General features: G+C 48.8%; 1 protein-coding gene across 1 annotated transcript in view; it reads right to left on the bottom strand.

The window, feature by feature from the left end:
- Window positions 1-2,811: 2,811 nt before the first annotated feature.
- LOC135819158 (stomatin-like protein stl-1) overlaps window positions 2,812-25,135 on the bottom strand; it is a 32,214-nt gene continuing 9,890 nt past the window's right edge. Inside the window, exons 5-12 of the mRNA XM_065332318.1 lie at window positions 24,883-25,014; window positions 24,091-24,150; window positions 18,241-18,297; window positions 17,377-17,469; window positions 13,382-13,480; window positions 10,563-10,642; window positions 6,285-6,413; window positions 2,812-4,412 (exon numbers count right to left, since the gene is read on the bottom strand). Of these exons, the coding sequence (XP_065188390.1) occupies window positions 4,107-4,412; window positions 6,285-6,413; window positions 10,563-10,642; window positions 13,382-13,480; window positions 17,377-17,469; window positions 18,241-18,297; window positions 24,091-24,150; window positions 24,883-25,014 (956 nt within the window). The 3' untranslated portion in view covers window positions 2,812-4,106. The remainder of the gene's footprint in view (window positions 4,413-6,284; window positions 6,414-10,562; window positions 10,643-13,381; window positions 13,481-17,376; window positions 17,470-18,240; window positions 18,298-24,090; window positions 24,151-24,882; window positions 25,015-25,135) is intronic.

Genomic DNA, 25,135 nt, shown 5'->3' with positions numbered 1-25,135 from the left:
GGATTTGGGCCGAATTGAGGATCAAAAACCCACTTTAAATCTCAAAAATCTGGGTTTTGGATCTGCTTCTCCATACATTTTGCCATGGCATACCTGTCCTAATTTTGTAAAACCTGGCTGAATTTCTATTTCCCTGTTCTTGGACTTTTCTGGCCTCAAATGTGGCAAGGAGTAATTGCACGGGTCACACAATGCAGGATGTACTGTTGTTTTCACGATATCTACAACTATGTGAGAGAGACACCAAAAAGTTAGGGTGCTAGTTTCCAATGAATGGATTGTAATATCTGTTTCATTTTGCTATTTTCTGCTGTGGTCCAAATTACTGAAGTAGGTCCTCTCCTCCGTTCTAAATCTTCCATTGTCTCGTTACCTCGGTGGACTGTTGTCATAACTCGATACTTATTGGTCTTTACTTGAGTCTTTACATGAATACTATTGGCTCAGCATTCGAGTTTTGTAAATTTTCACGTCATGTATTTTTCCATTAATAATTTGGCCGTCACAAGAATTCAGCGTATTCTTGCAGTTTTTTTCTTTTGTTTCGGCTTGTATTGGACCAATTAAGCATGTTTATAAGTTTGAACTGAATATGTCCATGCGTTATGGAAATATTTATATGTTCCCAAAAGGGAACGTTGGCCGGATCGCGTACCAAAATGACCATGGTTTTTATGAAGGGAAGATGCAATATGATATAATGGATTATTTTGTCTTCTAAGTGTTTGTGGAGCAATGCAAACATGAACAAGCAGTAATGGAGAAGAAAAAATATTTAATAGTCGTCAAAGAGTGTCCAGCCATGTTTCTTAGTGTTTGCGGCTGCTACCGTTCGCGTCTCGTATACACCGTGGCATTCGATCCTCGATCGACATGCAGTCGAACTCCACACTGAGAACAGTAACATATCGTGGTTTGTCTGCACCATTTACAACGACATTGTGTTGTCCACATTCTTGTTGTCAAACGCGCTTGTATTGCACATCAACAGCAAGACACTGGTGCTTCTGGGCGCGGTCGGCTATAATAAAATAGGACGGCGATCTCGGGATGAGCCTGAATGTAGGACATTGGCTTGGGGCTCACCGCTGCTTGAAAAATTGGCACTCTCAGATCAGTTGTAAGAATGTGGAGCCAGACAAAAAGAATCACAAGGAATCTCTCAAGATTGTCGGTCTCCGAGCTAATGTTGGCCTTGTCTGTATCGCGGGTATCGCGCAGTATTTTCTCGTCCAATAGTGTTTAGAGATGTACAGGGTGTGTATACCTCGCGATTGGCAAGTGGGTGATGCTGCAGTGATCTCATGGTGATCGTGAAGGGATTTGTCCAGTTCAATTTCAGGACGCATATCGTAAACACCAGTCTATTTCACCCAACGCGTTGTTCCAGCGGGTTGGCGTTTTTTTGCGGTCGTACTCACTATCAACAGGAAAGGGACCAACATCATTATCCTCTCCATTCGTCACGTGGTAGTTGTCTAGGTCCATATCTCCTGCAAGTTCAATGAAACCCTTATCATCCGTTGAATCATCTGATTACTACTCTATTTCATCGTCCATGTTCAGATCAACGAGAAGTGCTGAGCACACATGCTCTTTCCCTGGGCACTGCAAATTCACTGCATCAGAATCACGGAATCATTAGCACCATGCAGTTGTGAATTTGCAGTGCTCAGAGAAGGAGCAAGTGTGCTCACCACTTCTTTTTCGAGTTCCTGAGCTGCAGGATGCCTTACCCCTATAGCGCTTACGTTCAGATTGCCAGTAATCGGTGGCGCTAGGACTAAGTCCTGAAGTGTGTTGGAGTTCTCAACAACGTCCTTAGCTTCCACTGGAATCACTTTTGAGTCCCTTTCCAGAAAGGACTCTGCTACTGTAGACATTTCCCTCTGCCATACCACATTACAGCTAAAGCGATATTTTCTGACAAAAATGCAACCGCGCGGAGGAAAAGATCATCCAAAGTGCAGGAAAACGCCATAAAGCATCCATACTTTGCTGAATACTGTTCAAGTGAATCTTCTTACACAAAAGAAAACCTACTTCAAAAGTATATTCCTTTGGAGACTGTTTAGCAATCTTTACTTTGGCAAATGTCAGCCTCGCACAGCATTGCTGTATTCCGCATGCTAGTGAATCACAAATATATGACCAAATTTGGTTACCATGGAGACGGTCCAATTACCATCAAAACATCAAAAAGGCTCCATCAGTTATATATCCACGTTTACGGATGTTACAAACAAGGAATATGCGCTAGATATACTGGTTCCTGAAATCAGGTGAAAATGAGGTATATCTGGGTCTCGGATCTGGCCAACGTTCCCTTTTGGGAACATCGAAGAAAGACGGCGGGTTTCTATGTGCCATGATCAAATTTACGGTGAATATTCAGGCCAGTTGGGTGGCCATAGTAGCAGAGTGCACTTCTAACATGTGGATTACTCTGAGAAAGACTGTTTTTCACACCAGAATTCTCAATTTCTGATGTACGGCCGAATACCGAAAATTCACGACATTTCGCGTTATATCCCGATACTTGAAAATTTCAAAAGCCTGACAAATATTCCAAGATTCATGATCACCAGCCTTCTAGATATGTATATAAACAGAAAATGCGGAGGAAAAATGAATTTCCCTTGACCAAATCGCATGCGGAAAGAAATGTTCCCTTTTGGGAACATTGGCCTGATTAAGGTTAACGTTGGTGATGTATCAGACGTTATTTTTTGATTTTATTGGAGTGCAGCCTCAAGGCATAGAGCACTCTTCGGACAGTAGAACCATGACAATTCACAATCCCAAAATGGCTGAGGAAATCAGCCCATGCTGAAAAGGCATATTGCTGCCGCGCAGTGTGCAAAGTGTTGAGGGGCGGCACAATGTTACTCAGCCATGCATCATGCACAATGCACTTCAGGTAGATCTACTTCGAAGTACAAGAAAGCAACAAGAAAGACACAATGAAGAAAGGGGGAAGCCCCAGAGCACGGAGTCAGCAGCACATCGATAGAATCTAAAGCAGAAAAGGGCCGCATCCCTTGCTCAGAATATAGAATACAAACGCAATGCAAGGGCGGGAAAGCAGAAACGAATTTGCAGTGAAGAACAGTTTGTAGTGACGGCAATAATACCACGTATAGTATACTTCGAAGTCAGTGAGAAGTACATCAACAAGTTAGTTTGATACTACAGTACAATATGCTGTAGTTGCTGATACAACAATCGTGAACGGCATTGGCATTGCAACTACGAGGAACACACTTCTATAGCCTGACGAATGAGATACTAGTAGCGGAAATACATGCTGACTGCTTCGAATCAACGCAAAGTTCACGCAACAATCGCAAGACGCAGGGATAGACTGTACGTACCAGCGTACCGTGACTATTCCCCAGAAATTGAAAACAAGCAAAAGATGATAATGCTAGAATGGACACACAGCAGCAGCAGCAGCAGCAGCAGATTTGTGCACACGCTGAATCCTGCTGTTTGGTTGACAACATGTTACAAGGCGGAGGACGTGTAACATGCTGTAAACAAAACAACATGTTCTCAACAGAACAAGGATTAGCTAATAATTTGAATCCTGCATCAGGAATACACTACACACAGGAATACAGTACGCCTGTCCTTTGTTACGAGAGTACATAGTAACATGAAGCACTGACACAACGCCTTTGGGCTGGAAGAGAAGCTCGGCACATACGCAGTGACCGGCCACTGAGATAAACCAGCCCACGACCAATGCAACATCAAGATTGGTTCGCGGCAACAGAACGCGAAAAAGCCGAGAAAAATATAACCGATGTGTGCAGAATTGCAGATACGACAGGATCGCGAATGAACCAATTCCGCTTCAAAGGATCTGACGGGGATAAACACTCGTCAACAAATGTCACTTTACCTGGATACAGTGATACAGTGAGAAACCTACAGTACCGCCGCTCAATGAAATCCAGTCGCGCCGCCGCTCAAGTACGCACCGGCGTTGCGCGGACCTAGACCTGCCAACGCTGGGATGCGAAATGGTGCACGACGCAAACTTGAGTGACGCGACTGGATTTCATTGAGCAGGACTGTACATCTGGGACGGCCGATAACGCTTACTGCTCCTGTTGCCGGCTTTGCTTGGCTCCATCCTGTTGTCTGTAGTGGTCGGATTGGAAGTGAAAAGATTTAGGATCGCCAATGCTGGATCTAGGTAGGTGTCGGCTTACAGCAGGCAAAGCTGACGAGGTTGCGCTCAGTCCAGATTCGTCTCTGGGCTTTTGACTTGATGTGTTATTGCTGCTGTCGCTGTCACTGCTGCCGCTGCTGGTAGTGTCCGGGGGTGAGGACGTTGATGACGATGGAGTGGAAGGTCCAGCAGCATTTGGTGTCTTGCCCATCTGGCCGTAAATAGCCATGGCCTGACCATAAGTACACACAGACACATATACACACATATACGGACACACACACACACACACACCCAAACACACGCACACACACACACACACACACACACACACACACACACACACACACACACACAAACACACGCAAACACACACACACACACACGCACACACACACACGCACACACACACACACACACACACACAAACACACACACAAACACACACATACAAACACACGCAAACACACACACACACACACACACACACAAACACACACACACACACGCACACACACACATACACACACACACACACACAGGCAGAGCATGGCAAACAAACCCAGGCATTTGTGAGAGAGAAAGAAACCAGCCCAACAAAGACATCAAGGCCAGTCCTAGAAAGGAAATGGAGAGATAGAAGGACTAACAAGATGGAAACAAGCAAGGCAAGAACAGCATTGGCATGAAGTACAGCTGTGGTAGAGTGACACTCAACCTAGCAAGCAGAGTCGTGTTCAATGCCCAGCGACCCACTACTCATACTGCCGCTGGGAAGCAGCAGATCACTGACAACGGACAACTGACAAGTGTTTATACTGCCAGTGGGTGGTGGCAGACCACTGACAATGTTCACACTACCGCTGGGAGGTGCCAGATCACTGACAATATTTATACTGCCAGTGGGAGGTGGCAGATCACTGACAATTTTTATACTGCCAGTGGGTGGTGGCAGATCATTGACAATTTTTATACTGCCAGTGGGTGGCGGCAATAGGGAGGTTCCGGAGTACGATTTTTCGTGCCAAAATCCGTGGTGGCGCTACGGATTTTTGATACGTCGTTTTCGAGCAGTGAAAAGTTCCGGGGTACGGAACGTATGTGTTTGCCGTCATTGCCTAGGTTACGATCGCAAACACGTCACATTCCCGCGCTATGCCTTTTTATTTTGAAAATTTGTACCAAAATCAAAACTTCCCGCGGAAAATCGATGTTTCTCGTACCAAATTTGCACGCGAAAAATCTTTCTGCACCCGATGACGCAAAATCTCCATACGAAACATGATTCGTATGAAAGCCAGTCCACACGGATTCTCCGTGCCGAAAAATCGTATGGAGCACGCGTGGAAAAAATCCGTAGCGCCCATACGGATTTTGGCACGGAAAATCGTACCCCGGAACCTCTCTACTGACAGTATTTACACTACAGCTGGGGGGGGGGGGGGGGGTGGAAGGCCACTGACAATATTTTTACTGCAAGTGGGGTGGGGGCACTGATAGTATTTTACTTGTTACACTACAGCTGGGTGGTGTGTGTGGAAGGCCACTGACAGTATTTTTACTGCGGCTCGGTGGTGGAGGGCCACTGACAGTATTTAAATTTTAAACTGCTGCTGGGGGGGGGGGGCACACACGACAGCATTTACACTGCAGCTGGGTGGTGTGTGTGGAGGGCCACTGGCATTATCCATACTGCTGCTGGGTGGTGGAAGGCCACTGACAGCATTTATACTGCCGCTGGGTGGTGGCCGGGGAGGGGGACTGGCGGTATTCAAACTGCAGCTGGGTGGTGTGTGTGGAGGGCCACTGACAGTATTTATACTGCCGCTGAGTTGTGTGTATGTGGCGGGTCACTGACATGGGCACTGTACTCCTGACGATCAGATTTTCACCTGCAGCGTCTACACAGTTGATTCCCTGCACGGGGTCTTTCTCAGACGCCGCACATGGTTGTTCAAGCAGAAAAATCAACAAGGGCTGTCATTTCTTAATGTGCGCCAGCTCCACTGCAGCCACCTCATTACACGAAAAACCCTACACACAGCACCCTCAAGTCCAGTGGTCTCATTGTTGCTAATTACAACATCTCAAGGGCTGTCCTTACCTGAGAAACCATGGAGGCAACGTCACCGGTATTGCTGGGCAGCATCAGAGTGTTGTTAGTCTTGGCCAGCTCCTTGAACGCAGACACATACTGCTCTGCTACGCTGAGAGAGGCAGCGCGGTCACCCGCCTGCCAACGCACAGAGCACACAAGCACCCACACAGACATGCAGCAAGAGGGCAAACACGCACAGACACATACCCACCCAAGCACGGATGCATGCACATACACATACACGCGCACACGTGTACACGCACACACATACATACACAGCAAGAGAAAAAACACGCACACGCATCCCCACCCACACACGCATGCACGCGCACAAGCAAACACACACAGACATCATGGAGGCAATGTCGCCGTCGTCAGACTTCCCCGGTTTCATTCCCTCAAACTGATGAACGGTTGATGAAGTGAGGCTCCATTTTCGTACTATAAGTTGCGTGTGAAGTGTGTGTGGGTGCAGGGAGCGCAGCGTTCCACCAGCCTGCGTAATTTACAGGAGGTGCGAGTTCGAAAGTCTGAAAAAGGTCTAGTTTGTGAAGCGGTGTGCATTGACAGCAGACTTTACGCTAGCTGTCATCCAAGCAGCGACCGGTCAATATTTTCTTCAGGATTCCGCTCTTCCCGTGAGACTAGACGGGCAGGTGAGACGAAACCAATACTCCTTTCAATCCTTTGCCTGTCCCCAGTACAGTGCAGTACAGTGTAGTACAGTACCGTACAGTGAGTGCGTTCAATTATGTACGCGAATCGATTCATGATTCGATTCGCGCTATTCACATCACCCCATGTGAATAGGGTGAATGGATTCCGAATCGATTCCAGGGCTCTTGACATGAAAATCGAACGACTTGAATGCATGCGAATGGATTCATCCGAATCGATTCAAGTGCATAATCGAACACGCAGCCAGTACAGTAGGCGTCTTCATCCAGGAACGATTCCTCCAGAGATCGATTTCCGTGGCCGCACCCCTACCTCCGCCAGGGGGATTTTGAATGTTGACGTAGGGACGCGTTTCTTGAGCTCTGTAGTTTTCAGTGGATTTTCCAACTTCAACGTGCCTCTCCTGCAAACCAGCCGATGAAGGGTGCCACTTGTTGCCAGTGCAACAGCAACGGCACCTGCGTTCGGTGCGAATGCATGAAGGAGGGTCGAGAGTGTCGGAATGGTCTGCCCTCGAAGAAGAACAGATGCCGAAACAGCTCCCCGACATCCCAACCGTCTTCTCAACCGACGACTACAGCTACCGTACCCGTACGAATTGCACGAAATTCTGTTGGTGATACGGTAACGGACCTTACGGTCAGCAGGACGAGCTCCGACAACAGAGCAACCACAGCATGTGAGACCGCACTAGACTCCGTACCCCCGACACGGGCGGTGGAGTTCTCGATCTTGACTACACCATCGGAGAAACGACCGTGCGGGATGTGCTGCGCAGTAAGCATCCACAGGGCGAGGCAGTCACAGCAGCGGCTCCTCTCAGGGCAAGTCCCAGCACAGCCCCACCCAGTGCTCTTCACCAGGCTGGACAGGACCGCTGCGCTCCAAGCTGCACTGCATACCACCGGTTCTGCAAGGCCGTCTGGGATGGACGCAGATAGCTGGAGATGTATGTGCACAGCGTTTGGGGACACTTCAGATGACCTCTGTGATGCTCTCGCCAGCTGTGCCTATGCCACTCAGTACATCAACCTAGCATCGATGGAAGCCTACATGGCGTGCCGGCTTATCCCCCTAGATAAGAAACCTGGTATGCGGCCAATAGGCATCGGCGAAACCGTCCGTTGTATTGTCAGCAAGGCAATCTTGAGCGTGGCGGGGGACTCTGTTCGTGAGGCGACAGGGTCACTGCAGATGTGCGGAGGCCAGGAATGTGGCATTGAGGCGGCCATTCACGCCATGCACGACACTTTCCACGAAGAAGGCGTAGACGCTGTGCTAATGGCGGATGTATCCAATGCGTTCAATTGCCTCAACAGAGAAGTGTGTATGCGCAAAGTAGCGCACCTCTGTCCAGACATCACACCTGCAATCGTTAACTGCTACCGTCAGCCAGCCAGCCCGCCTCTTCGTGGACGGCGAGTGCCTCCTATCGCGTGAAAGCACCACACAGGGAGATCCTCTTGCTATGCCGATGTACGCTTTGGGGGTACTCCCCCGGTTCGAATGTACTTTTATTGATGTACGGGTGTTCAACCCTTATGCGTCTTCGAACAGCACCTCCTCTCTCTCTGCCTGCTACCGGCACCACGAGCAAGAGAAACGGCGTCGATACAATAGGAGAGTCCGAGAAGTGGAGCGGTCCACTTTTCTCCTCGCTGTTCTCTCTTCCACCGTAGGATGCGGCAAGGGTGCTGCTGCACTGGTGAGCCGGATTGCATACCTCCAGTCGCTGCGTGGGAGGAAGGCGTATTCTTTGCTAGGCCCCGCTTTTCCGCCGAAGATTATAATCATCCGCGGCTTCCACTGGATTTCTTTGAGTTTCCTTGTTTTTTTATTGCGTTATGAAGTGGAGCGACACTCTAGAAGCTGTGCTGATGCAGCTCTGGCCCAGGAGCGGGGCTGACAGCCTGCCAGAAGCGAATTGTGCCAAAAAATATCTCGTGTGGGTGAGATTTTTTTCATCGTGCGTATCCAGTGTGGCCGTGATGAAAAGTAGAAAAGATGATTCCCGGTTTATAATCTGAGCATTGTTCCCTCAATGTGACCGCACCCCTTATAGTCCTCTCTTTTTAATTTTTGTGAATATTAAAAAACAAACAAAAAAACATTACAGTACGGTACAGTACGGTACAGTACAGCACAGTGAGTCAGACTTGCTCCACAAGTCTCTCGTACCGCACTGTGGACAGCCACAGGAGTACTGACACAGACAGTGCAGGCAGCGGTTCAGCACCTCGTTTAGGCATACCGTAATTTCACAAATTTTCGGTGTACTTTTATTTTCGGTACTTTCGGTGGGTCTTTTTCATACCTAAAATTTCAATACACCGAATAAACACTAACACACATAATCCAATAGGGAACTGCTTCTCCGTACCAACAATTTCTGTTCACCTAACCTGGCCTTTTGCCTTCACACCGAAAATATTGAGCACCGAAAATTTCTGAAATTAGAGTATACTGTACAAGAAGAAATATTCGTCTGGAAGTTATTTTGTCCTTTTCTTTCAAGGATCTTTTGGACTAAATTAAATGCCGGACTAATATCGATTTGGCCAGCTTTTCAATGCACTCTTATGATCCATGGACGAAATTTACAACCGGACGAACTCCCTTTCTTTGGAGTTGGACAAAATTATTGACCGACGAAATGTTCTGCTTATACAGTATGCTGAAGTCACTTCACACAAGTTCATAGGCAGGAAATCGACGGACAGGGGGCGAACGTTAGAGAGGGAGTGGATCAGCAGTACTTCACAGTTCTCTCTCATTGCCGAGAACTACTAGTAATCTGGTGAATCAGCCCGGGGAGAGAGGAGAGAGATTCAAAAGGAATCTTGGAAACATGACGCACTAGGCATTGAACTACTCGGCGGCTGGCACCTCTGCTCCTGTCCCTGGACTCTGCATGGACTTGGACATGAAGGAAAATATCCCACGGTTGGCCTCACCGCACTGCAGTCATTGCAGCAAGCGGGCGAGGACAAAGTGCAAAAGAAAAGGATAGGCGACATCCAGATATCCATGTCAGGATTCAACTGCATTTACCCTCTTCCCCCCGAGAAGTAAGTGCTATATATAACAATTAAAATGCTCAAATGACTGAAGGGAAATGCACAATGTACACAACTACAGTTGTGGCCAAAGAAATCCAACCCGCGTGCTGAGAGCAGCGCCAAGGCTCATGCGGCCCACGGAACAGTTTTGGGAACATGTATGGACAAGAGTACATACCCCCCCCCCCCCCCCACAGAGTGTGCAACGCCTGATCCAGCTGTACATAGGGTCTTGGTCGAGCGTCATCGGATCTTTGCGTCATAATGCCGTACACATCTGAGGGGAACCCGGGGAGTCACGGGTACTCTCGGATCAAAAACAACGGTGCCCTGCCTCGAGACCGTCCTTGCGCTGGTGTGAAGTGTACGCATGACATCAGAAGATCCGACTACGCTCGACCAAGACCCTATGCAGAGCTGGATCAGGCGTTGCACATTCTGGGGGTTATGTACTCTTGGTATGATGTAATTGAAATGGAAACGTGGCGCTACTTTTTGACTCGCGGGTCGGATTTCTTTGGCCACGGCTGTAGAACCCGTTTCTTACCTTCTTTACAATTGCCTCGGCTACACTCTCCAGAGCACTGGCTCTAGCTACGGCCATTCGCTCCATAGCTTTCGCTTGACCTGAAGATGCACGCGCAACCGTTCACACCAACACACACACACACACACACACTTGTTCTTGTACTTGCTCACTGCCAAAACTGGTCACGTGGGTCTCCCCGGGAGAGGGGAGAGAGACTCAAAAGGAATCTTGGAAAGATGACTCAATTGGCCATTGAACCACCCAACGGCCGACACCCCCTGAAATCCCCAAACTAGGGTGGACTTGAAATGATCCCACTTATGGGCTCACCACACCTCAGGAAGTGGGTGAGGACAAGGTGCAGAAAAAGGATTGACGGCATCAGGGTATCCGTCCCGGGATCCAACTGCAGGTACCCCTGCCCCCAGTGAAGGTAATACTTGGTACTAGTGTGGCACGCACGCACGCACGCACGCACGCACACACACACACACACACACACACACACTACTACTACTATTGACAGCTGCCAGGATTGGCCACGCCGCTCCCAGATGGGAGGTACTGTCAGAGAGGTTAGGGGGGAGGAAGGCAATGCTCCAAGTGGCGTTCCAGATCTTGCCGCCTCCGGAACTGTCGGTTGTGGCAAACTTGGCAGTGAAACTTGAATTGTTGGCGTTCAGCCACAGTAGGGCGCTTTGGACAGGTTCCACAACGGTGACGCTTGAGACCCGCAGCCGATTTAAATGAACGCTGACAGTTGGTGCAAGTTACACCCGGAACAACAAGAGGAGCAGGGGCAGGGGCCGGCGGCTGGTCGACATCGCCTAGCCGACACTTATGCACCGCAAAGCCTCCTCTGCTACGTAGCCATCGGTTGCATGTTGGACACTGTACTGATCCAGGCTGCTCCGATACCGGGAGCCGACGGATCGCTGAACACTTGTGCCGGGCCATGTCGGAACTACGGCGGAACAGACGGTTGCAGGTTGGGCACTCGATGCTCTTCGGGGCAGGTTCCTTGTCCTCACCTGCTGCTGTCACCACTCCACGCCACTCTCCACGATCGCTTGCCAACTCAAACCAGTTACGCACTCCAGCCACGGATAGGTCCGTGTGAATGGTGTCCTTCCAGCGACGACGAGGTCCACAGAATGGCCGAGACTGAGGGAGACAGGCAAACAGCAACTGCTTCGGTACTCTGGTGTCATCAAGACGAGCCAGGTGCCCAAGCCACTCCAACCGTCTCTGCTGCACCATGCGTGACAATGGTGTGGGATCACCCCACTGTGCTCGCAGTTCCTGTGAAGAGATGCGCTGTTCCCACTGTCGGCCTCGCGATACGCCAAGGATGGAGCGGATGTTGGCATGGTGAAACCGGTCCATTCTATCTAAATCTGCCTTCAACAGCGTCCAGCATTCTGAACCATACAGAACCGTTGACAGTACGCAAACGACATACAAGTGACGCCTGGTAGGGAGGTTCAGGCTCCGGTCATGTAAGATGCGCCGAAGACCACCAAAGGCCCCTGCACCCTTTGCTAGACGGCTCCGAATGTCCGCTTGCGACCGCGAGTCTGGAGTGATGGTGGAACCAAGATAGGGGAATGAGGTGACTGCTTCAACCCTATCACTGCCAATGACCAAATCAGAGCAATCAGCAGGGCAAACTCCGAAACCTGCAACGAGAAGCTTGGTCTTGGTCATGCTCACTGTGAGACCCAAGCTGGATGCGACCTCACAAAAGGCACACAGGGATTGATCGGCTGCGTTGCGAGTTGTAGCGAGCAGTACAGCATCATCCGCAAACTCGAAGTCATCAGCATGGCCGGACTCGGAGTGGGGACGACGCCTAGTGACACGAGGGAACAGCTGGCCATCAATTGTGAAGCTGAAGTCCACACCAGACTCTATTCCACGCTCCACGAGAAGGGATCGCCAACGCTCAATAACTAAGCCGAAGTACAAGTTGTCACACACACGCACGCACGCGCGCGCGCGCACGCACGCACGCACGCACACACACACACACACACACACACATACACACGTACATGTTGCAAGCTGAGTCGGTCATGATACGGTCACAACAGCAAATACTGTCAAATGCGCACCTTATAAAGCAGAATGCACCATAATTATTGTCATCAAACTGGAGTTCTACAAGACATTTTGAACCTGTGATAGCGGCGTTGCATGCCGAAAAACCTGGCAAACTCTCTCATCCAAACCTGTACATGCAGCTATGGCACAGCATTCCCTGCACATCAACTGCAGCTATGGCACAACATTCCCTGCACATCAACTGCAGCTATGGCATAACATTCGCTGCACATCCACTGCAGCTATGGCATAACATTCGCTGCACATCCACTGCAGCTATGGCACAACATTCGCTGCACATCCACTGCAGCTATGGCATAACATTCGCTGCACATCCACTGCAGCTATGGCACGGCATTCCCAGTACATCGACGTTCTACCTGCATACATTCTTCTTCTTTGGACACAACCCAGAAATGATTGAGCTACGGTGGATCGATATGTTGCAAAGATTCAAGTAGTACAGCCTGTCCATAATGGGCTAAGCAAGAGATGGTAGTACAAACATGCAAGAAGGAAAGGAAAGGCACCATCACACTGCAGAATGCAGTGTGATCTCATGATTTACAGTGCGGACTTCGTCGCTTCAGTACTTGCGTCGGCGCCTCGCTCTCGGAAGATAGTAGTATTAATTTTAGTGGGATACAGACATTTCGTCTCAGACCGTTACATCAATTTATCATGTAAAATGTGTAACTGTGCAAACAAAATGCAAGGAGAACAGTGAAACGAACCCTCAGCCAGATTGATGTCTTGCAGCTTTTGACCTTCGGACTGCAGGATACGAGACTGCTTCTCTCCTTCTGACACGTTGATCTTACTTTGACGAATACCTATAGAGCGACAATGCACGTATAGTCATGAACGCAAACGCACGCACACACGCACACGAACACACACACACACACACAGGCACACACAGTCAGCCAGCCAGTCAGCCAGTCAGCCAGCCAGCCAGCCAGCCACACACAGTCAGCCAGCCAGTCAGCCAGCCAGCCAGCCAGCCAGTCAGCCAGCCAGCCAGCCAGGCACACACAGTCAGCCAGCCAGCCAGTCAGCCAGTCAGCCAGTCAGCCAGCCAGCCAGCCAGCCAGCCAGCCAGCCAGCCAGCCAGCCAGCCAGCCAGCCAGCCAGCCAGCCAGCCAGCCAGCCAGCCAGCCAGCCAGCCAGACACAGGCACATGTACAGGCACACACTTTCTACTGAAAGCACTCCATGTTCAAGGACCAACAACGTTGGCTTCCTTTGGACGATTTTCAAAATAGGCTTTCTGGAAATATCTAGAGACGAGGCAAACGTTGAGGACAACTCAACACTAAGCCAGCGCTACAGACCACCCCGAGGTCCGCCTGCCAAGTCACACATATTCGAGAAATCGGGTGTTCTCCTTCCCCGTGTCAAGCTCAAACTGTTTTGGAGCCTTGCTGAACACCCCTGCCCTGTTTGAATTTTGTTTCTATGGTAGCAGGCCATAAGAAAAGAATAAAAGTAGAAGATATTGCTTGGCCATGCCGCGCACAAAAAAAACCAAGTCAATGTTCTACGGCCAACATTGCACATTCCATATATTAACCTCTTTAGCACAACGCTACCTGAACGCGCCCCACGTCAACATCTGTAAAAGTCGCATTTCCCCATGAAAGTACTAGCTGCTCAAGGATCGATAACTTTACCTTCCCTTTGACGAATTCTACGTTCTTGAGTTTCCTGGAAAGGTCTTGACACGAGGAACAAAATGGTCTCAAACCCAGCTCGGAGCGGAACCAAAACCCCGTGCTCCAGTCTGGCAAACTTCATCCACGTGGTTGACAGACCTGAGCACGGCCAAGACTAAAAGAGCTCAAATATTCAGCTGCCATTTCGGTCTCCTTGCTCGTATCGAGATCAATTTGTTGTGAGGACTCGAGATCCAGTACCATCGTTCAAATCTGGTATCCAATGTAGCAGGCAGCGCAAAAATGATCCAAAATGGAAAATACGCGTTCTGTACACTGCGCAAAAACTCTAGTTGAAATTTGCCGTGTCAGAGCCGCATATTTCAACAACCGGTGGTCGTATCGCTTCGGCGACTGTTTCTATTGCCAGCTGAGAGTTTTCTCTTGCAGATACATGTTTTGATTGTGAGAATCGAGCAAGTATTGACTGAGTTACGATAGTTTGAACGAGCCACTAGGGACTCGATACGGACCCCACGACTATGATATGCAGGTTCACTGCACAGTATTGTAGTAGTACTTGGTCCGGCTCATCGCAATTGTCGCTTATCTCCCACGCATTTTTTGACAGGTAAAACCCAGTCCAATCACGATACCTAACTTAGGCTGTGTTTACATGAAGCGTTTCAACCCGGGTTGAGTTCGACCCGGGTCAGATTTCAACCCGCCATGTGCACAAAGTGAATGGCACGTTTACATGACGCATTGCGCTTGACCCGGGTTGAAATTTCGCCCCGGGTTGATTTCAACCCTCCCCTTGGGGGGAGGGTTGAAATTAACCCGGGTCAAGAAAATCGTACAAACGTACTTCTGTGCGTATCTCGCGCCAGGTTTGAACAGCACTGCAGATGCAAATTTCGCGCGAACGGATTCACGTGACCATACAGGACTGTAGAAGTGGACTTTTGGCGGCATATCAGTATTTGACCCGGGTCAACTGTCTTCATGTAAACGCTCACCTCTTTTGTTTGTCGTACACACTTTCAACCCGGGCTGAACTCGACCCGGGTTGAAATTTCTCATGTAAACACAGCCTTACTTTTGCTTGGGAGGTTGTGATGGCAAGATCAAAGGAGGCACCAAAGAAAACTGATCGCGACTAGCGCTTTGAATCGCGATGTGTTCGACTTTTTTGGGAAGTGGGAATCTGGCCATTCACTGTCTGTGTTGCCAAAAGCCAAGCGCAGCGACCCGAAGACCGGAACTGTGGCAGGGGCAACTGACATCCTGGTGAGCGTGACAGGCACGCGTGCACGGCAGAGAAGTATGAGCGTCATGCTGAAGAAGAAAGATGTTTTTGATGCGATGCGCTCGGCCAACGTGTTGGTTGTTCCTTCGCTTGGTGGACCTAGCAGCAGCATTACAAGAGTCGTGATCAGCGTATCCAGTGGAGCGTATGACAGCTGTCTGGAGAGGCCTGTATGCTTCATTCGAAGGCTTTGTTGAAACAACACTGTGGTGACACACAGGTCACACTGGCCACGGTTCCTTCAAATACCGAAGTGACAGCCACAACTGTTCCTTTCCCCCGGCTGCCATACGACAGGCTGAGAAAGCAAGAGAATAATACTCTACCAGTCTACGCCAGCAGCTAGACATCAGCAAATGTCAGCTCATGGAACGGCGCGGCAGCTCGAGTGATGCAGAGTTGAATGAACTCTGGACCTGTAAGAGTGTGAGTGCAAGAACGCGCTCCTTCGCTGATTTATTTCGTGCATTTTGCTTACCTTGCTTCCTTTCTTCGACTCGCTTCACCCGATTCCGTTGCTGAAATATTTTTTCTTGTGGCGGAGAGTATTCATGTATCATGCTTCCTCACTATGCCTATTGGAAATTTCACAGAGCGGTAAAAAACTCCTGTTGTTAGTGGCGATAGATAAGCGACAATTGCCATGAGCCGGACCAAGTACGGGACACGCGTGCGTCGTACTAGTACGACGCTCGCGCTAAAGAGGTTAACAACTGTTGGTTGCATTGCTGCGGCAATTGCTTCTAAAGGAAAGGCTGAGAGTTTTCTCTTCCACTACATACTTCGATGATGAGCATGGGCCCGGAATTGACCGAGCACAGCTGGCTGTTTGGGCGTCATCTACAGCGCAACAATCAGCTAAATAGGACTGAGCAGGTAGCCATGGCAGCAATATGAGTCAGAGAAAGACAGAGAGAGAGAGAGAGAGAGAGAGAGAGAGAGAGAGAGAGAGAGAGAGAGAGAGAGAGAGAGAGAGAGAGAGAGAGAGAGAGAGAGAGGGAGGAGGGAGGGGGGAGGGAGGGAGAGAGAGAGAGAGAGAGAGAGAGAGAGAGAGAGAGAGAGAGAGAGAGAGAGAGAGAGAGAGAGAGAGAGAGAGAGAGAGAGAGAGAGAGAGAGGGAAGGAGAGAGAGAGAGAGAGACACACACACACACACCCACACAAACACACCCACGCGTGTGCACACACTGAGACTCAGACCTGCCCATCGCGGAAGCGATGATAGCGAACAGCTATGTTAGACATAGCAACTTTTGCTGGTATTACACCATTCAACAGTTTGCGCGCGCATGCACAGACAGACAGACACACACACAGACCTCAGACCTCAGACATGCCCATCGCGGAAGCGATGATAGCGAACAACTATGTTAGACATAGCAACTTGTGCTGGGATTACACCATTCAACAGCTTGCAAGGCTGATGAATTGACCGCCACTATTTTTAGCCTGGTATCACAGACACACAGACACACACACACACACACACACACACCTCAGACCTGCCCATCGCGGAAGTGATGATAGCGAACAGCTATGTTAGACATAGCAACTTGTGCTGGGATTACACTATTCAACAGGTTGCAAGGCTGATGTATTGACCGCCACTAATGTTAGCCTGGTATCCACCACACAGCTGATTGAAGTGACACACACACACACACACACACACACACACACACACACGCACACACGCACACACATGCACACACACACACACAGAAAGCGAAAGAGAGATGCTAAAGGTACTTGGTGTGGCCGCCATACCTTCAGACTCGAGCACGCGTGCACGCTTCATGCGTTCAGCTTCCACCTGGACCTGCATCGCTTCCTTGACTTTGGTGGGTAGTGAAATATCACCTGTCATGGTCACAAATTCACAATGCACACAACGAGTAAACAAGAGATAATTCACAAGAATTTACATAAATAAGGGGCTATCTGGGGTTACCGATTGTGTTTGCGAAAAGAAAAGTTTTAGTATTGTTCAACCCCACCCACCCTTTTTGCGGGCAAAACGCAGTCCAACAAAATATTGATTTCAGTCTTCGGCACCCAGCAGTAACTGGGAATTCTCCATGTACATTCAATAATTATTTTGAAAACAAAACTCCTAAAACACACCCACCCCCAAACGAAAACATTTCGTTTTGAAAATAGTATTGGTAACCTTGGACCTAAGGGCCCCTAGGAGGCTCTAAAGGCTATAAAATATTGCGACAGAGTTCGGCCATATACCACTTTACTATGTCCCCCACCCGTCACCACCATGCGCTCTTAACCGAACCAATGCATGAAGCAGAAATACACCAGCACAGCAAAGGACATGGACATGCTGGTGGTGGTGACAGGTGGAGGATTTAGTCAAGTGGCTCTAAAAGCACAGGATCTAATCAAAATATCTCTTGAATAACAGCACGGAGTTCGCTAACCATGATCAGTCTCTCTCCCATACAGCCAGACAGCCGGCCAGAAATTTAAACAGCCAGCCAGGCACACAAAAGGCAGACACGCAGAAGCCAGGCACACAGAAGGCAGGTACACAGAAGGCAGACAAACAGAAGCCAGACAAACAGAAGCCAGGCACACAGAGGCAGGCACACAGAGGCAGGCACACAGATAGTGACTTACGGATTTCGTAACGCATGCATTGTATGCCCCAGTCGTTGGAAGCATGATTGATGGCCTCTGTTGGGCAAATCAGGCACGCACGCGCGCGTGCGCGCGATTGTAATGATGCATACATACGCACGCATGCGGGCACACACACACACACACACACACACACACAGTAATATGTACGCACGAGGGCGTGCGCACACACACACACACACACAAGACTATGAATAACATCTCCCTCGAGGCATCGTGGCACAGTAATAGAATGAGTGCACGGTCAGCACAGTAAACCTAATGTCGTGGACATGGAAATCCGGTCGGAAGTCAAGCGGCCCAAGGCGCTGGCTATGCAGCCGTGAGGATAATACATACGATCAACACGTGCTCTTCATACAACGTTCTGTATGCACTGGGGGCGCCGGCCCCGCGTCATTCGACCGGATTTCCATGTCCACGACAGTAGAACAAGATGAACCTTTCGGAGCCGGAGAAAACACCTGTTTTTATCCAAACACTAGTCTACCAAACACACACTACTAGTACATGTAATGAATTGCCGGATCAATGAATTGCCGGACCAATGAATTGCCGGATCAATGAATTGCCGGATCAAGTACCGGTAGGGATGTTGCTGTTGAGCCAGCATCGGTCCTGGTGAGGAGATTTCCTTTCTCGAGCTGAACGGTGCAGATCTTGAACTCGTACAAGCACAGTCTCCAATACATGGGCACCATGTGCTTGCGTTCAAAGAGCTTCTAATGCAATCTCCAATATAAGCATGATGGACCTTCAAAGCACTGTATTTATCGGAGTATAAGCCGCACTTTGAACACTCAAATTTCACCCCAAAAAAGGGGGGGGGGTGCGGCTTACACTCCGATGATCAAATTAACGATGATAAATAGGATAAATGTCTGTATTGCGAGGCAAAAAAATGGGGGTGCGGCTTATACTCCAGTGTGGCTTATACTCCAGTGCAGCTTATACTCCAGTGTGGCTTATACTCCAGTGTGGCTTAGGGCCCTTACACACTACGTAGAAAACCGCTTTTTTGTTGCGTTCCTGTAAAGGTTTTACTCAGATCTCGGACGGGTGTAGAAGGCTGCTTTTTAGCTTTTATGCCTTCCCGCGCTTTCGGACTTCAACTTCTTGTTGGTGTTTTTGCTGTTTGGTGCTGTGTGGATTTCCGTGTTTCAATTTCAGCTGTCCATCGGACTATTCGCCTGCTTCTGAAATTCTCGTACTTGAACTCGTGTTGTTCAAGCCGTAGTAGACTCGATCTTGTTTGCTTGCTGAGCGTGACACGATGCCGAAAATCCAGTTCACAAAAGAAATGGAGGCGAAGCTCATGGAGCTGTGGGCGATATATCAAAAAACGAAGAGCGGCAGTATGATGAAGAGATCCCAAAAAGAAAAGAAGTTGCGGAGGAGCTCAACAAGTATGGAAAGTCAATCGGTCTTGATGTGGACTTCAACGGGAAGATAATCCACTACAAGATCGATAATCTGAAGTCGAAGGCCAAAGATTTGTACCGCAAACTCCAGTCGGCAACAACAACTGGCAGCGCTGTGACTGGAGAGGTTGACCTAGAAGGAGCGTATGCAAGCTGGGCCAACTTCAGGACGTGGCATCCATTATTTAGACATGTGCCTGGATTCGGCCCACTCAGGAGCATCTCCTCTGTGTCTATACCTGATGTCGATCCGCCGATTATCAGGGGTGGCGGCAGCCTCATCTCACAGGCCAGTCGTTCTGAAAGTGCCATTGGCATACCGGATGAACACCCACCACGACCCACTAGTCATGACGCAAGTGCAGTGTCTCGGCCGTCATCATCGTTGCCGTCATCGTCGTCGTCATCGTCATTGTTGTTGTCTTCATCATCGTCGCCATCATCGTTGTTGTCTTCATCCTTGTCGCCATCATCGTAGTTAGCATCCCGCCCACCAATGAGAGTGAGCGGCGACGACAGCGACAATGATATCGTCGGAGACACCATGCAGTAACTTCACCAGCAGGGGCGACTGCAAGTTCAACGCCAGCATGCACACCCACGTACAGGCCAGGTGAGAAAACCAGAGCGCGTATCCTGGAGGACGACATGGACGAAGACGATGATGTGCCCACTGGACCATTGAAGAAGAAGAAGAAGAAGAGATCGAGTGCTCCACCACCTGATGTCACCTCTATCGAGGATGTTGGAATGCGCATGGTGGACAGGTTTTCTGACACACAGTTGAAGCTGCAGGAGAATCAGCACCGCTTCGTTGCAGGCATCGTAAGAGAGAACCGGGAGCATACGCAAGCACTTGTCCAAAGTCAGATGGTCTTCCTGAAGAAGCTATTTGATGACGACAAGTAAAATTTGGACCCTGTACACAATGTATCATATTGTTTTTCTTTTCTTGTCAAGGACTTTTTGATACTCCCGATTGCTTTCCGGTGTTGTCTTTCGCTGCAATGGACATGCTCTACTACGCCCTGTTCATGCTCCACTTTTGCTTTTTTGTGCATCCACTGTCCACCTTGGCTCTTCTGTGATATACATGTCGAAGCTAAAAGCATGCGCTGCACCCTGTTTGAATTTGCATTGTGTTACTTTCGGAAGGTAGGCATAGCTATTACTTCATGGACAAGTTGCTGGTGATATCCTTCAGTTTGGACTCTTGCCTTAGTGTGTTTGCATTGTAAATTCAACTACTAAATTGGCACTGATCATTGTGGTATGCTGGTTGTGTACAAGCAGAAAGTGCTGTCCCGATCTACTTTGAATATCTTCATTCACTTCATTTCAGAAATAAAGACCAGGTCTCGGCACGTGGCCAACATGCCGGATTACAATGGAATTATATGTCAGATTTCTCTGTGTCAAACCCATTGTCACCTCCCTTCAGAAAAAAATGCACGCAATGTCTGCTGAAGTTGGACGAGCCAGCCAACCAAAATACGTAATTGTGTTTCGCTGCACAACTAGAGTGCAGACAGACTGTCATCAAGGAATAAAATGATCTTCAACAAAACTACAAGGGTGAAAGACATACAGCACATCAAGAGAACAAACTTTCATCCGACTACATACATGTATCATTATAGTCTTCGATTCTATCCACAGCATGATCCAGACTGTTCTGCACAATGACACGGCACGATTCATGCCTGCGATGCTGCACCGCTGCTTTGCATGTCATGATTGGAAGCTGTGGCCTTAGTAAAAAAAAATAAAATAAATAAAAAAAGCTATTTTCAAGGTACGTGAATGGCACATGACGGTCAGACCACCATCTTGTTCCAAAGTACTACTGTACAATCAGTATAATAATAGAAAATAGCACCCCAAATTGCTATATACACAATTAGAAAAAGGAATCATAAACACATAGCGCTGCACTTGCACCAACAAATTTAATTGATAAACAAAAGTGAATGAATAGCCCAAGAAACCACAACAAACAAAATAACTAAGAACATCACAGTGAATGCACAAAGGTTGCCAACGCATTCCGCATGTCTTCTCCGGATGATGAATGCATCTCAAGCAGTGGCGTTGGTGCATAGTTCCGGTAGCACGGCAAGTGGCCAAGATGACGTCGCTCAATGATGTTGTGGAGTGCGCAGCAAATTAAACCTGCCTTGCTCACAAACTGTGGATCATTGGAGTTGGTCTCATGCACCACGTTGAACCTCTCCTTCAGCCGGCCGAACGCACATTCAACAACACGCCTAGTTCGAATATGCGTGTAGTTGAAGCTTTATGCAGCGGGAGTGACGTTGTCTCCAGCGATGATTTTCATCAGAACTGGACTCAATGCAAAGGCACTCTCTCCAACCACAAACGGCCTCACAGTCTTGCCATTGCATTGCCACGTCGCAAAGTTTCCCCATTCTCCAGCAATCAGCTTGGCCTTCAGAGCACTGCCATTGAATACAACGGCATCACCAACACTTCCAGGTGCGCCAATATCCAAAAATGTGAACAGGCCTCTGGAGTCCACACATGCCAGGAGAAGAATAGCCGAATGCTGCTTATAGCACCAATACGAATCTCCGTAATCTTCTGGTTTCAAAATGCGGATAAATGTGCCGTCAACAGCACCACAGCATAGAGGCAACGTGCTCATTTCTTTGAAGCGTCTCATTGTGCGCTGCAGTTGCTCACCGACTGGAAATACTATGCTGTCTGCAGTCAGTGGCGCAACCAAGGACTCAACCAACTCATGCACAATGGCCCTGGCAGTAGGCGTTCCTACGTGAAACAGTGCACCAATCTCTGAGAACGTTTCACCCTGGCCGAGGTACAGTCAGACCTCGCATAATCGCACACAAGCGTTTCCCACAAAAATATCCGGATAGGCGAGGGAACCGGATAATCGAACACACACACTGTATGTATGCATGGCATATGCTGTAAATCGGTAACCAACGATTTTCTTCCGGATGGTGAGGGATCCGGATAAAAGAGGACCGGATAAACGAGGTCTGACTGTAGTACAATAGAATAGCCAGGCGCTTGCCAGGGGAAATGGTTCGTCTCAGATGCGTTGTTTGCTTCACGATCAGGTGGCGATACCTCTGGAGAAGAAAGCTAAATGTTCATGCGAAAATTCGCAATCCACGCAGTCCTCCACCAGTCGATAGATTGAAGTTTGGCACGCTCCCATGTCCCCAAAACCTCCTTCTCCCAAAATCCACAAGGCATTCCAAACTCGTTCTCAGGGTGAGCTGTCCGTAAGTTGCGACCAATTCTGTATTTGACGGTACCATTCCACAACAGCATGCTGAACATCGTCGTGACCATGAGATTTGAGCAACTGTGATCAGTCATCTTGAAAATATCAAGAACAGGACCGCCATCAGATGCACTGGCTTCTGCAGGTCCTGCAACATCATGGCGGCAACAATTTTACGTCGCCGCTTTCTCCTTGCCGGAGTCAACCTGAGGTCCATGGGCATGGCTCCAACACGAAAGATGCAGAACAAAATCGAAGAAGAACACACAGCACTCGTTCTGAGAGCAGAACTGTTCATCCGAACTGCACCACATTTTCTTGTTGAATTTCCCGCCACCACAAGGTTACCATGGCAATGAATACGTAAAAAGCAGATCACATGTCAGTGTGCAACTGCACTTGATCAGGCTGGCGCATACGCAACGTATGCTCAAGTTAGTTGCGTTTTACATGTACGTAGTGTGTAAGGGCCATTATACTCCAGTGCAGCTTATACTGCGGAAATACGGTACTGCTTAATCAAATGGTCACTGTCCCAACTAGACAATTCCATTGCTCTGCTTCAGTGATAGTCCCGATCCATCCAATTTCTTATCAGATTTTGCAAAACATTTTGCATTTGGTATTTACAAAGCATGGCCTTGTCTGAACGCAGGGTGTTGTCTGAAAGCCTTGGGTGTCCCCTGCACAACCGACACATTTTCGGCTTGTGTGCTTATTTTATTTCCCGCTTTCCAGTACTTGTTCTTTCTTGTTCTTCTTTTCTTTTTCACCAGTGGGGCCATTGTTAGTAGGGTTAAGCCTGTGTTAGTAGGGTTAAGCCATTGTTAGTAGGGTTAAGCCTGTTTTGGAACTCCATTGTTAGTAGGGTTAAGCCTGTGTTAGTAGGGTTAAGCCATTGTTAGTAGGGTTAAGCCTGTTTTGGAACTCCATTTTAAAACAAAGTCAACAACAACATTTTCTGACAAAGAAAAGTGGCCGCCGACACCAGTGGGTCTCTCAACCAGTTTCTATTTCTCTTTTTGTTTCTACAAAAATCCACATATCTCCAGACACTGGGGTGAGTAATGGAGTGTGGTGGTGCTCTACACGCAGTGTGAAGCAAGACAGAGCAGCTCTACAAGCAGCACTCACCAACAATAGCAGTATTGAGCTGAGAGCGCTCCTGGAAGATGGTGTCAAGATTCATGCGACCTGGACAGCACCAATGACGGTCAATAGTCAAACACATCACAGCACAAACGCTTAGAAGTCAGCGCGGCCAAGCAGCATGTCCCCAACCGGCACACTGCCAGTCAGGCACTAACACTGTAAAGGGGCGTCGCAAACGTTGTTCCGTCGTCCCTGAAACGAACATCGTTCATTTCGTACTCGGACCCCTTCCTAGCTCCCTCTGAAATGAACGCAGCTTGCTATGCCGGACGACGAAAATTGCATGCATGTACGGTAGAGTACTGCGAGAGCGCCCCGCCATCTCATCCTTTCGTGGTCGTATTGTGGAGGTGGTATCCTGTCTGTAGGTCATACGATACGAACATTGTACACACATTGCACGTCGTGCAGTTAATCCGTACTCAAATTTACCTTCGGGCGGACACGAACTCCACACAAAAACCTGCTAAGTGTGACCTTGGTACACTAAGGTTCTCACACCGTACAAACTTCGTTGCATTCTGCCATACGATTTCCTTTTCCTGGCTGTAAAATCAAGGTGAGGCGCTCTCGCGGTACTTCACAGTACATGTAGTTGTACAGTGTCGGTTGACACCACACCACACGCACGCCACGCACACCACACCACACGCACACCACGCACACCACACCACGCACACCACGCACACACACACCACAACACCCCACACCAAACTGAACTACACTACACCAGACTGGTATACTCTGCACGAAATGACCGAGGGCGGCACTCACCCAACTCAGATCTCATCGTCGTCTGAGCAAGCTGCGATATGGCAAACTTGGCATCTTCCACACCGTACGATGCTTTAACCGAGTCCACCACCTTGTAGTACAGAACACCATCAATGTGTATGGTCACATTGTCTGCGCAAACAGAAACAGAAACAAGCAAAGCTATTGTCTCCGCGTCGCTTATTAGAAACAGGAACAGTGGACACGCACAGAGCTGGATCCGTGTAGTAATTTGTGCGGTTGCGCAGCGGGC

This window comes from Sycon ciliatum, chromosome 6, assembly GCF_964019385.1.
Source record: "Sycon ciliatum chromosome 6, ocSycCili1.1, whole genome shotgun sequence".
Taxonomy (NCBI): domain Eukaryota; kingdom Metazoa; phylum Porifera; class Calcarea; order Leucosolenida; family Sycettidae; genus Sycon; species Sycon ciliatum.
Note: the sequence above shows the minus strand (reverse complement) of the source record. Positions and strands in the feature narration are given on the sequence as shown.